Source organism: Schistocerca gregaria, chromosome 2, assembly GCF_023897955.1.
Source record: "Schistocerca gregaria isolate iqSchGreg1 chromosome 2, iqSchGreg1.2, whole genome shotgun sequence".
Lineage (NCBI taxonomy): Eukaryota > Metazoa > Arthropoda > Insecta > Orthoptera > Acrididae > Schistocerca > Schistocerca gregaria.
Window position 1 is genome coordinate 295,349,880 of NC_064921.1, and position 15,174 is coordinate 295,365,053.

The window sequence follows — 15,174 nt, forward strand, 5'->3', positions numbered from 1 at the left end:
TTTTGTATTTATAACCCTGTATTCACCTGACCAACGGTCTTGTTCCTCCTGCCACCAAACTTCACTAATTCCCACTATATCTAGCTCTAACCTATCCATTTCCCTTTTTAAATTTTCTAACCTACCTGCCCGATTAAGGGATCTGACATTCCACGCTCCGATCCGTAGAATGCCAGTTTTCTTTCTCCTGATAACGACGTCCTCTTGAGTAGCCCCGCCCGGAGATCCGAATGGGGGACTATTTTACCTCCGGCATATTTTACCCAAGAGAACGCCCTCATCATTTAACCATACAGTAAAGCTGCATGCCCTCGGGACAAATTATGGCTGTAGTTTCCCCTTGTTTTCAGCCGTTCGCAGTACCAGCACAGCAAGGCTGTTTTGGTTATTGTTACAAGGCCAGATCAGTCAATCATCCAGACTGTTGCCCCTGCAACTACTGATAAGGCTGGTGCCCCTCTTCAGGAACCACACGTTTGTCTGGCCTCTCAACAGATACCCCTCCGTTGTGGTTGCACCTATGGTACGGCCATCTGTATCGCTGAGGCACGCAAGCCTCCCCATCAACGGCAAGGTCCATGGTTCATGGGGGGAAGATAGAGAACTTGTTATTCTAAAATTCTGAATGTGTCTGTGGTTCTTACTTGTACTGTCACAGAGGGAAGTGCACGCTTAGCTGTATGTTGTTGCACTTGCTATCCTGTGTTATCTATTATTGCAACATTATCAGAAAAATTCATTCCCTACACAACATCCTGATAGATCCTGCATTTACAGTTATTTTTCTTGTCGTAATATAATATTTTGAGCAAACGATTCTTTTCTCACAGATGATTAAACATGCAGTTGAAAACATTTTGCTAAGTATATTATGTAAAACATTAAAACATTGTAGACATTCTACAAAAAATACAGAAAGTAATAGGCAAAGCAAATATTTTCCAAACACATCCCCTAAAGTGTCGGACGTTCAGTGCAGCAACTATTAGCTTAAACATATTACCACACTCACATTTTCGGCATGAATTGCACGGTCTAGCTTTGCTTCTTCTCCTTCATCATCATCCTCTTCTTCACGGATTTCACCATACATATCTTCATCATCTTCCTCCTCAGATTCTTCAAACTGCACATTTATGCCATATGTTTCATCAATATTTTCCTCTGAAAATTTCAAATTGCATTTTGTAAGAGCATAGTTGATCTACCAATGCAAGTTTGTAATTAATGAAATTTAGTGGCAACAAAAAGAAAAAAAACGAATAACTAGAATAAAAAATAAAAATCAGAACAGAGACAATTTATTAACTAAATCGGCTTACTGTACGCAGCTCATTGTCTATCAGACTAACAAAAATTTTCTGCATCAGATATATTTTGATCTCTGTGTTTAACAATTGTTTACTACAACACGTTTCCTTCCACCATTTGTAGTACTGAATAAAGATAAAGAAAATAAATTGTCAGGGTCATTGCCTGCAACAGTGAAAATACACTTCACAATGCAACTAGCAGTTATTTGTGAAGGAGTTTCCAACAAAAAAACATGCTCAGAATGAAGTGACATGTTTACAGTAACCAATCAATATCCAGGTGTCTCTTATTTATAGAAGAAAATGGAATTCTGTTAATCAGACTGACACAAATAGAAATGTTGGATCTCCGAGTGCTTATAATGTGGTGTTCACTTGCCCACAAAAGAGAAATGGAGGTGGAGGAAGCAGAATTTTATAGGGGTTATACATAAAAGTAAACCAAGAAGACAGACTAAGATCACAGTGTCAGAATACGATAAGAGCGAATGAAGTGCAACAAAACAGACAAAATAGACAAAATTTGAAAATAAGATGTCATAATTTAAAACACACACAGTAGTGGGGCCACAAAAGACAAGAGTTTATTAATCCACATTCAAGTACACACAAGCATAGAAACAGTACAAAGCAATAGAATATATCCAAAGATGAGCACCTGCTGCACTGGCCTTATATAGGGAACAGCTCTGACAGATGGCATAGCAGGTGCCATGCCGTGCCATGCCACATGCACTAGTCACAGTTGGCCACTGGCAGCTGGCTCACACACATGCCAACGATGGATTGTTTGATTCTAGTGCACCAATGACCATGACCACAGTGCTTATCCCAGCATGATATACAGGGTTATAGCATATGAGAAATTACAAATAGTGGAGGTCAATCACAGACAAAATGAGCATAGATTGGAAATAGGAGTATAACCGATACACAAAGAAGCAAAGAAGGTAAGCATATTAGCCTGATGACTTTCCACAACCAATCCTTACAAAGTCCACTCACTTCCGAACCTTTCAATCTTTTTTCCCTCACAAAATAATCCAAAAGATTATCTGAAACACTACAGCACACAGTACAGAAAGATCCTTAGAATATGATTAACAATGCGGGTGTGAACATTAATCACCATGGAAAACAGTAATCTGCCAGTACTGAAGAAACTTGATCAAAGAAAATATATAGGATTAAAATGGGTGGTTGCTCAGGTTCCTAAGGTTAATAGAAGGTTATTTCCAGGAGTCAAGCAATGATATGGTCTCAAAGATAAGTTGCACACAGGTGAGATTATGTGTAGGAGAAAGATCATATATGCTTATCAAATCCAGGGAGGAATCTACACAGGAGGACAGGAAATGCATAGAACATTAAAGCATGACAACCGTTAAGTGACATAACACACACCCAAGTAATAAAGGGAAAAAAACATGCAATGTACAACGGTAAAAAGACAACTATACACTGCCTAGAAAATAATAGTAGCACACCCAAGTCCAATATGAATGTGCATAAATGGATTATGCCATGTTAAGCAACTGATATTCTTAAATATTACAGAGTGAAGGCATCTAATGACTTCTTCAGAATTATGCAGTAAATTATATTATGGGAATATGTTAAATATCCTTATACAGAACATACCGAAATCTGTCTAGAACAGGATTTGGCATTCATATTCTTCATCATCCAGCAAATTCGGACATTAGATGCAGATGAAGGAAAACTCCTTACATATCATATTATTTTAGTACCGGTACATTATCTCTTTTATAGCTGAAATATTTTAGTAATTGTGTATTCCACAATATTTACAATTTGAGAGCAGTGTTATGTCATTATAGGTACAATAATACAAATTTCTCTTCCAAATCAATAGTATGTGCATAAATCACTACTATCCAAGGTGAGAAACACTTGAGGCTTTCTATCCCTAAACCCAAGAACTTACAATAAAATGTCCTACACATACCGGAGGTCTGTGTTTTTTCTTCTGTTCCAAAGTCTGTTATCTTTTTACCAAGGTTGACCAAGAGGGCAAATCTTTCATCAGTCAGACTACCGAGTAATGACTCTGTTTCTTTCTTCTTTTCCCTCTCTTTTAATCGATCATTCTTAAGAACTGCCAAAACTTCATCAGCTGCTCCACACAGGATGTCTCGCGGCTGTTAACAGGATAACACAGAAATAAATAAAACAGGTAAAGTACAACACATGATCTCTGGTACAACTTTTGGTTAGATTTGGTAGCTACATGCTGTGTAGAACAATATTTCATCTATCTACACAGTAATGAGTTTGATATTTTCATCCACATCCATTTTGCTGCACTGACTTACCAGCTGGCTGATTTTGTTTTATCATTATTTTTTATTTATTTACTTATTTTGTAAAAGTAGCCCAATTTTCCTCTGGTAATCAAATATTGAAATATGTCTATAATTATTAGGTTAAAGTGCCCAAATGCTTTTTGTGTTCTGTAAATTCAATTTATTTCTGTTAAGGCAGAACTCAAAATCTGAACTCCGAAGCCCTCGCTGAGAGCAGTGATATAATATCCCTCACACACTACTGCCTCGAAAGAGAACATCTAATTCAAGTACAGTCAGTTCTAATCTACACTCTGCAGGCTACCTTATTGTGTGTGGTGGTGTATATTTTTGTATACCACTGTCACTCAAACCCCTTTCCTGTTCCAGTCACGAATTGTGCATAGGAAGAATGACTGTTGGTTGGCGTCTGTGCGAGCTACGATCTCTTACCTTCCTGATATTTTCACGACATGATGTGCAACATATCTTTCAGTGTTTGCCACTGGAGTTGTTGAGCACCTGTGTGATACTTTTCATCTTTACTAAACAAACCTGAGATGAAATATGCTGCACTTCTCTGGTTCTTCATTATATTATCTGTCAAACCTACACAGCACAAGTCCCACACTAATGAGCAATATCCAATAATTACTGGTTGAAAGAGGGCTTTTTTTGCTGTTTCCTTCGTGGGTGGACTACGCTTCCCAAGTATTCTTTCAATGAATCTCAGTCTGACATCTGCCTATCCTTCAAACAGGTGTAGTTGTCCCACTTTAAATTGCTGCACAGGCATACCAACATCATAAGCCACGAACAGCCTTGTAGAGCTTCTAGTGTTATCTACTAGGTCATATACATTTATTGTGAACAGTAATGTTCATATAACACTTTCTTGGGATATGCCCAGAGCAACTGTCACAACTGAAGATTTCTCTCTTTTAACGATGACGTGCTGTGTTCTAGTTGAAAGGGACTCTTAAGACATAACCCTCATGAGTTGATTTCTTATTAACTGTTCAAGTTAATTTTTGGATAAAGCATTAAGAACAATTCCACTCAGTTCTCTGACTCTTATTACCCAACATAATCACTTGAAGCTTCCAGTCTATAGCTGCAAAGTTGAAATTTCTCTGTATTACTATAACATGGCCAGGAAATTTGCAACCCTATTCAACTTCTACTTGAAATGTTTCACAATCACTGCTCTTGGGACACAGGGTCTACAAAAGTATTAATTGACTTTACAACTATAAAAAGGCCTTCATCACCAGCATCCAGGGTAATTTTGCAATAAACATTCCAATTGAAATTCAGAACTTCACTGCCATTAACACATATTTACAGTTAGTTTTCTGCCTCTAATACAATGTGGGCATTCTTAGTTTCGAAATGAGACCAGTTATGAGACCTTTCCAGGGTGCTCCCACTGTTAACTAATTCTATATTCACATTTTTTTCTATGATCTGCCATGACAAATATTTCACTCTGTAATTATTGGGGCTGTTATTCCTTTTTTTCTCTCTCCCTCAAGCTCACAGAGGATTTTCTTTATCCTGAACTATTAAATGTCCATGCCACATGTACTCTGTTACCCCAGCAGGAACTTTTTTGTGCTTAGTGTACCCCTGACCTATCAAGAGTGGTACTAAAAGTCTTCAACCTACAACAGAGGTCATGAAATCTGCATCCATATCAATATAGAATCATCTGGTTGATTTAAGCCCTCCACTCAAATCCAAACCATACGGCAGTGATGGAACAATACTGTAAATCAATAGCTCAGCTTCCAGACTACACGCACAGCTAACAGTCATTACCAATGCAGCCAGTCACTGTGAGAACCAAGGGGTGGCTTCTGAATCCAGGACGTAGGTGTCACTGGTGCCATTATGAGTCACAATCTGGAGCAGGATGCATCCAGTCCTCTCCATAGGCTCCACCAAAGCCTCACCTGCATTTGTGAGAAAACATCCCAACAAATACACAGTGTGGACACTAGCTTTTGTTTCCAACCTGCCTGCTATTTAGCTAAGGGGTTCCATCGTTCACTCAATGTTGGAGTTAACAGGAACTTGCATGGACCTTTTAGATACATTGGCCAGTCCCAACAGATGTAGTATTTCATGGTGGCTCAGATGTACTTTCAGTAATGGGAAGACTTCAAACCTTTTTTAAGCCATAAAGGAGACAACCTTGTGGTCAGTATACCTTTCATTCATAGATTTGCAACTGTCCCCACTGTTCGCTACTCACACTCAGGTGAATGGGGACCAGTTAGGCTTTCTCGCACCTGTAGCATGAATCCTAGGACTAATTTCACGCACGCGAATCATTAGTCAACAGTGAATTAAACTTATAGGTAAACGTTTCCAGTTGGTATAAATATATTATATGTGTTGCTACATTAGTGGAAGTGTTGGTGAAGTGTTAAATAAGATTAAACGGGGTAAGAAGTTTATTTTCCTTCTCGCGCCTATAGCACAGACTTTAGGCTGAATTTCACGCGCGCGTATCGTAAGTAAACAGTGACTTATATGTAATCACCAGTATTTTTTATTCATTACTCTTTCAACTTATTTATATCTGCCTAAATAGTTTCTAGGGTCCTTTGTTTACGTATTAGCCAGTACTTAAATCAGTTTATACGATTTCTGTTTTTGCCATGAGTGAGAAGTGTGTGACACAGTGTTACACCGTCCGAGTTACCTGGATACTTCCCACCAACACCAACCTATCCCAACTCCGGAGATGGGAACTCGCCCTTCAGTATATCCTTTCTTCTCGATATCCGCCAGGCCTCAACCTCCGCTAATTTCAAGTTGCCGCCGCTCATACCTCACCTGTCTTTCAAAACTTCTTTGCCTCTGTACTTCCGCCTCGACTCTTTGCCTTTAAATATGTCTGCTTGTGTGTGTGTGTGTGTGTGTGTGTGTGTGTGTGTGTGTGTGTGTGTGTGCGCGCGCGCGCGCGTGTACACCTATCCTTTTTTCCCCCCTAAGGGAAGTCTTTCCACTCCCGAGATTGGAATGACTCCTTACCCTCTCCCTTAAAACCCACATCCTTTCGTCTTTCCCTCTCCTTCCTGAAGAAGCAACCATCGGTTGCGAAAGCTAGTAATTCTGTGTGTGTGTTTTGTTCATGTGCCTGTCTGCCGGCGCTTTCCCGCTTGGTAAGTCTGGGAATCTTTGTTTTTAATATATTTTTCCCATGTGGAAGTTTCTTTATATATATATATAAAATAGAAAGAAACTTCCACATGGGAAAAATATATTAAAAACAAAGATTCCAAGACTTACCAAGCGTGAAAGCGCAGGCAGTCAGGCACATGAACAAAACACACAAACGCACACACACAGAATTACTAGCTTTCGCAACCGATGGTTGCTTCTTCAGGAAGGAGAGGGAAAGACGAAAGGATGTGGGTTTTAAGGGAGAGGGTAAGGAGTCATTCCAATCCCGGGAGCGGAAAGACTTCCCTTAGGGGAAAAAAAGGACAGGTGTACACTCGCACACACACACACATATCCATCCGCACATACACAGACATGTCACTATATATAAATGGTGACATGTTCCACATCCACAAGGATCTCCTCAATATGGATCTATGGAACGAAAAACTAATCTAATCTAACTAAATCCGAAGGCACTTTAACACTAGGGGCCTAAGGCAACTTTTGTCTCAGGTGCCTCAATGCCACCACAGCCTAGGATGACAGCCCGAATTCTGTTTAGCAGACCAATATAGCTTCTAACTGTTCCCAAGCAGTGGACAATTCCCCCCTGCATCCATGTACAACTGGCACAGTCACTACACATCATGAAATTAAGTTTATCCATACAACAAGATATATAACATCAACCCAGTAGTCTCTAGGTGCAATCTGCATACTGCTGCTATCCGGCTCCTATTATCAGAACATAAAAAAACAGGTTACACAAGTTATTGTTCAAAAGACATACAAACTCTTAGGAAAAACTCTACCCAACACAGATAATATTAATGTCTCTAAGGAAGCACATTTAAAAAACACTAAACTAATCCCTGTGTGGAAACAGAACAGCTGCTCCTGCTGGTGACAGCTCTTACCTTGATGGCTGGAGCTATAACGACTACTCAGGTGCTATACTAGCAACAGTCACAAAATATAAAGTGAATCAAGCAACAACAGCAATAATGAGGGTACGAAGCTACACTGAAAAAAAAGTTCGCACAAACACTAACAATAAAATAATGCAACCACTTAGAAAAAGTTAATACACTCTACAAAAAACATAACATTAATTTCTTCACAAACACACATGGGAAAAACATTAATCAATCATAGTTTAAGCTGGTGGCAGCTCTCATCTTGATGGCTCGAGCTATCTTATGAGTCATTCAGGACAACACACTATAAATGGTAAATGGCATCATTTGATTTAAAAACTTTCATGCTTCTCTTATTGAGTAATTGGTAGCCACACACACTGGACTTCAGACATGTATGATACAGAGAAACAAGAACAAGTCTAACACTTCAGATAAAAGCTATGAAACTAAATGTCCAATGTGTAGTGTAACTACCTTTAACCTACGGCAATGAGATATGGATTTTAAAGGTATATTTCGTTCAGAACCTGGTGGTTACTCAGAGAGCAATAGAGAGATTTATGTTGAGAATTACAAGGGTAAGGCAAGATAACAAAAAAGAGCATCAGGAAATAGACTGTAGTGGAAATGATAATTATCAATATACCGAAAAAGAAATGGAACAGAGGTGCGTGGAACATATGTCAATCACAAAGTTACTGTACCTGAAGTAAAGATGACATTATGAGGAGCAACAAATATGTGTATTGCTAAAGACTGTAGTCTAATGCTTAGGAAGGAGTTTAGATGATGTCAAATGTCTATACTTGATGAACTTCAGTGTCAAATTCTGTAATTTATTCCTGAAATTCAACTTAACTGTAATAGGTATGCTGAATTTCTCAAATAAATTTCAATATTTGAAACTGTAGTTTGTCTCAATTGTAAATATATATAAAGCGAAGATGGGCCAGCGACAAAAATTACGATAGTCTGTGACTTCTCTCTGTCTTGATTCTAAAAGCTGCATGAGAATCTTGTTCATGTGCAAATGTGGGTAAATGAATTAATAATCTGTGAGGAGAAATAGAAAGGTGTGTAGCAAGTGGAAGTTTGGGTCAGTCTGTGCAGCAAGCTTGGATAGTCTAAGTGGTCAGCCGAACACTCGCAATAGGCGGGAAATTTGGGTTTGAGTCCTGGTTAAACACAAATTTTCATATGTCACTTAAGGTAGTACAACCACTTATCGCAATCAAGTTGAATTTCGTGAATAACTTTAATGTTAAATTGCTGATGATGACATATTTGTAATATGTCTCACAGACACGCCTTGCCTTCAAAGGGTGGACACACACTGAAAATAAACTTTTTTCCTCACAGTCTGTTATCAGGGCACACACTCACGGCCAAAAGATTGCAGAATATACAAGTACCATACCTGATCTCCCAAAGCTTCTTGGATGAAACTCAATAAAACCTCATATGTTTGTCGTGTTTCTTGTGTCTTTGGTCTGTACAGTATTCCCACCATTTCATCCACACCCTCTGATAACAGCGTTGCTCCTTTCATTCGTGTAAAGTCATACTGAGCTTCATCTCGTTTCTGCCTCCTGTAAGTAGTTAGATGCACAATTTATGTCAGTCCTGGGCCACATAACAACTTACACAATTTTTGCAAAAGCATATGACTAACGCTACCATCCAAGTTCACATAAAGTAGATTTTGGGGGGACAAAAATAAAAGAAAATTGGCAGCATGAAGGAACACCATTCAAAGCAATTCACAACACACCTTCACTTTAAACAAATTCATACAGCACAGAAACATCATAAAGTTACAAAGACAATGTGGTAACTGATATCTTCTTTCCTATCAGTCTTTCTCCATAAGTTCAATAGCGATAGCCCACAGGTTTATTTAGAATAGGAACATCCCACGTCAAATTTCCCCAATAATTCTAGGAGTCATAGCTCAACATCTGATTTTCACAAGACTTTTCATATTCAATTCGCTAAGATTTATGCAGAAATATTCACAACTCCAGCCTTTAAGAAGCTTTTGATTCGCCCCCCCCCCCCCCCACCCCGGCAGAATTAAGAGAAGCATATAGTTAGGAGAAATGAAATTATTTAAGTGAAGTGCTAAATTGCAAAGAAAATTACGTAAAATATTAACGCATGTCACTTTCCAATTTCTATAAAAATCAAAAGGGCATTTAGAAATGCTCATATTACATTTCTCTAACCTGTTGGGGGACCTCATTTTGACCTTAAATAATTTCAAAGTTTTTACGCTTTCTAATAAAATAAAACTGTTAATGGGTTTTCTATGAATGTACACACAAATAAATCAGAAATCAAAACTTTTTCTGTGATGAAGAAGGGGCCTTTCCAAGCAAGTTTATTGACACTTGACACCCACTGTGTGAAGTGCAGGTGCATAATATTAACCTATGTAAATATCAATTATTATAGGCATGCATATTAGCTTCCAGAGCAAAAAAAAATTTCCACCTTATTAATTCAGTAATTTTTGACATACTATAATATAGCGGACATATCTGCACAGTAAACCACCTGCTCACAGTGATAAGAAAGTGTTCTGTATGTCTGCAACAGCTACCTTGGACCTGCACAGACATAAAAAGAATGCAGCACTCACTGACATACAATGTTCTATGTCACTGACATGCAACAGTCAGTCCATTTAGCCTAAGTTGTTCTTTATCTTTCTATGAGACAGGTCATATGAATTGGCATTTGTTCACAGTCCAGCCATATATCATTCTACTTGTAATGGAGTGCATTTTTAAATGAAGTAGTGCTTATTTAATTACAATGGCAAGTATGAATTCATGCAATGTCGGAAAATTACTTAAAACACCATGTCATTTAACAATCTACATCTTGATAAAAACTTTACAGCACTATTACTAAGAAGTTTTTAAAAGTCATCAAAGAACTTGTGATCCTTTCAAATGGCTTTGAGCACTATGGGACTTCACATCTGTGGTCATCAGTCCCCTAAAACTGAGAACTACTTAAACCTAACTAACCTAAGGACATCACACACATCCATGCAGAGGCAGGATTCGAACCTGCAACCGTGATCCTTTCAAGATATACAGACAATTACAAAATTCTAGAGGTCAGTAAGCTTGGCTTTATCTAAAAAATTAAGTGCTTGGAGAATATATGTATCCAGACAAAAAAAACTGTGTACAATACATAATAAGATTTGTGAACAAAAAGGTGAAATCAGTGATGGAAATCAAAGTGGTGCACATGGCCCACAGGGTACATTTCATGAGGAAGTGCCTCAAAATGAAAGTATACAGGTTGCTCAAAATCAAATGGCTCTGAGCACTATGGGACTAACATCTCAGGACATCAGTCCCCTAGAACTCAGTTAAACCTAACTAACCTAAGGACATCACACACATCCATGCCAGAGGCAGAATTCGAACTGCGGCCATAGCGGTTCCAGACTGAAGAGCCTAGAACCACTGGGCCACACCGGCCGGCATACAGGATGCAAATAAAACATTGACAATATGGGACACTCTCCCTTGAAACTTCATTCTATTCCAAATCACAGCAAGGTCTCATATGCCAAACGGAAGCTAGAAAATGTGAAGTTTGTTTTGAAAAGACAAGTGTATAGGGGATTAGATTAAAGTGTTCAAGTTCCTGACAGTACAGAATATAAGATAGATGATGAAAGTGGTGGGAAAAGCAAAGATTTTGATGCCATGATATTGCTAGTGAAAGACAAAAAATTGAGTTTTAACTTTAGCTCCTCCTTCTTGGTCAAACAAAAAAGTAACATCAGAATTCAATGTCAATTCAACAGACAAGGAAATTGGAAACAGATATGTGTATTTTATAAGTTCCTAAATCAAAAACAGACAAAATGACTGATGATGAAAGTGTCAAATTTGTCACTGATCTTTAGCAAAATGATTAATGTACGCAAATGTTATACGGAGCTAAAGACCATGTGAGCTTTCAAAATAATGTGTAAATGCAAAAAAGACTTATCCTCTACAACCAAATGGAACTTATATTCTTGTTTTAAATGGGAGAACGTAAACATCAACATCTGTTGTTCTAAATTTTGTTCACTAAGAGCAAAGTGGTGTACTGCAGGTACTCATTTGGTGTGTGTGTGTGTGTGTGTGTGTGTGTGTGTGTGTGTGTGTATGTGAGCGCACGCGCTCAAACGCGGGGAGGTAGGGGGGGGGGGGTAGTATCCACCCAAATGCATAATGGCTTTTGGATGCACAACACACTGAAGAAACATAAAAAGAATTTGTAAAGTTTTTTGTGTGCGATTTAGAAAACTATTACAGCATGCTTAATCACTGTGATAATTGTCACAGTGCTGACACACAGTCAGAATTTTTTGAAATAAAATTAGATTATAAAGATGCTAATGATGAAACATTTGTTCACTACAGTATTTCCTCACTGACATTGTATCTAACAAGAAGTCCAAACCAAACATAAAACTCGATTCAGAATGTTTTATGTACAAGTTCTCACTCCTTTGTGATAAACAGAAGAGTGCTAGAAACAGTGTTGCCAACATGCATACTTTACACTAGAAATTCAGTGATGCAAAATATGCAGAATGTTTTTAACAATTTACACAGAAAAATGTTGCCCACTGTTTCTGCCATGACTACTAACATAATTTGTGCAATTCTCAAAAGTTTTTGGATGGAGGTTTACAAGTAAATAATTCATAAAAACTCATCAAAATGCAATTTTTTTACATTTTTAGTAATAAATATTTACACAATACAGATCGCTGTAGCAGAGAAGATACTGTTTATCATTACATCAGTAGTATGACAGAAAAGATAGTGGACTGTGACTTACCAAATTAGAAAAAAATAGGTGGAAAAATTAACTTATAATTTGTATTTTCAGTTTAAATTTATAAGTTAAAAGACGCTCATAAGCGTGCAGGTGTCAACTGAATTTCAACACACTATGAGGGAGCTTCAATGCAAAACATCTGCCAGGTCTCCAGTACTTGAGATGAAATCACCCTACAGGGGGAAGTTTAGCTAGGTGGGGGGGGGGGGGGGGGGGGGGGGGGGAATTGCCGAGACAGATGAATAGCATTTTGGCAAGTATGTGACTGGGAGGTCTCGAGTTGGTTTGTGGGTGTGGGTGGCCGTTACTGGGGGGAGGGAGAGGGAGGGGGGGGGGAAGTTGCTGAGTTTTGGAGGGCCATATTAAGAGGGACTGATGGGTTTCGTTGAAGATTATATTGCTGAGGAGGGTAGCACTATAGTTTCTGATGCATTTTCATCCTATAGGGGTTTGGCAAAGAGGTGTTATGAAACTGGGGCTTGCACTAACATGATAGAGGAGCTTTGGGAGGGGGGGGGGGGGTGCAATTACATTAGTTATAGCGAGGAGGAAGAGATGCTCTTCCAACAAGCAATCTCATTTAGATGAGTATTCCTGACAGAAGGGCATCTCTGGGAATCACTTTCTTTTCATTTGTTTTAGGGCTGTGGGGGAGGATGTATAGGCCGAGGGTGGTGAGTTAAGAGAGTTGGGCTTGTACGAGTGTTGGGGTGGAGGGGTGGGGGTAGTGGTTGTTGAGATTATGGGGTGGGTTGTGGGTAGGAGGGGATTGTTATGAGGTTATGTTGTAGAAGACCGGTTTGGTAGCAGTTTTTCTTGTTTTGTAAGGAGTGACTGAATTTGGCTATTTTTGTGTTTTTTCTTTGCTGGTGGTTTTTTGATTGGGGAGGGAGGAGGGTGATGTGGTTGTTATATTGTGGGTGGTTTAGGAGCTTTTTTGTTTCTGTTTTGTTGCTTTTGCGCACATGAGTGTGTGTGTGTGTGTGTGTGTGTGTGTGTGTGTGTGTGTGTGTGTGTGTGTGTTCGCAGTGGCCAACCTAGATAGTGTTGCCGGATGCTGCTGTTGGTAAGTAATTTTTGTTTTGGGTTTATTCTACAGTAATTGTGACATTTTGTGTATTTATGGTAGGTTGTTGAGGTTTTGGTTTCAATTTTCGTACTTATAGGTGTTGGTTTATTAGTACTGACAGCTGTTATTAAGCTATATAGATCAAAGAAAATGTCTGATTCCCATGTAGTGGAATACTCTAATTTTGTTTTTTGTGATATTGTTTGTTTTGGGATCTTGCAGTGTTTTTTTATTGTTGCATATATATATGTAGATTATCCATGCCCTAAACCCCTAATTTTTCGTGCTTATCCCATTAGTTTCATTTTATTTTTGGAGTGAGATGTTACTGTGTCATTTTTATGTGTTTTCCCAAATGTTGGCGTGTGTATGTAGTGATGTCATTGTTGCCATCTTTGATACACTGAAAGTAATGCTTTCCGCCATACTGATGACATCATGGGTCAAAGTGGTGGAATTGGATGCTTCTGTAATGCCAATGAATGGACAGAGTAGTGTCTAGACAATCGCATAGCATGACATAACAGAGCAAGAAAAAATCAAAGTTAATAAGTTTTAAAACAAAAAATTAAACTGCCGATAATACACTAATGTTGGCCCAGAAAAGTGTATAAAGCAAGTGGAAGCATTAATACACTTGCTGTGCTTTATACTGCTGCGTATTTAAATCACCATCACAAACCTGTGAAAAAGTTTCACCAGGGTCATTCCATGTCAATTCAACCAATTTGAGAAAATGTTCCAGCTGATAGTCTCAGATTTGGCTGAAATTTAGCACACCAATGCTACCAAGTGTGGACCACTGATCAACAAAATTTTAAGTTCCCCTGCCAATTAATTCCAGAATTATGGATTGTGTAAGAAGGTGGCATGAACCGGAAATTGCAACCCGCATATGGCAATCTATCTTCAGACCCAACTTCATGTCTTAATAACTTTGGAACTATTCCACAGGGTCCAGCGAAATGTTTACAACCCAGTAACATCCACTTAGAGAACACACTCCACAAATCAAAACACCAACAATATATTTCTGAGGGAAATAAAAAACTCCAAAATGTGATAAAAAAATGTAATACGTTAAAAGGTACATATTCGCTCAAAACGAGTATAATTTTTTTTTTTTGTGGTAAGCTTGTTGTTGTGTTGTGGCCTTCAGTCCTGAGACTGCTTTGATGCAGCTCTCCATCCTGTGCAAGCTTCTTCATCTCCCAGTACTTACTGCAACCTACATTCTTCTGAATCTGCTTAGAGTATTCATCTCTTGGTCTCCCTCTTCGATGTTTACCCTCCATGCTGCCCTCCAATGCTAAATTTGTGATCCCTTGATGCCTCAGAACATGTCCTACCAACCGATCCCTTCTTTTAGTCAAGTTGTGCCACAAACTCCTCTTCTCCCCAATTCTATTCAATACCTCCTCATTAGTTATGTGATCTACCCATCTGATCTTCAGCATTCTTCTGCAGCAACACATTTTGAAAGCTTCTATTCTCTTCTTGTCCAAAATAATTACCGTCCATGTTTC

At 38.6% G+C, this 15,174-nt stretch overlaps 1 protein-coding gene across 1 annotated transcript in view; it reads right to left on the minus strand.

Moving 5' to 3' along the window:
* The window catches only part of LOC126336912 (putative U5 small nuclear ribonucleoprotein 200 kDa helicase), a 120,920-nt gene that overhangs the window by 99,509 nt on the left and 6,237 nt on the right, over positions 1 to 15,174 (minus strand). Inside the window, exons 3-5 of the mRNA XM_050001042.1 lie at positions 9,134 to 9,305; positions 3,283 to 3,475; positions 1,013 to 1,164 (exon numbers count right to left, since the gene is read on the minus strand). Coding sequence (XP_049856999.1) covers positions 1,013 to 1,164; positions 3,283 to 3,475; positions 9,134 to 9,305 — 517 coding nt within the window. The remainder of the gene's footprint in view (positions 1 to 1,012; positions 1,165 to 3,282; positions 3,476 to 9,133; positions 9,306 to 15,174) is intronic.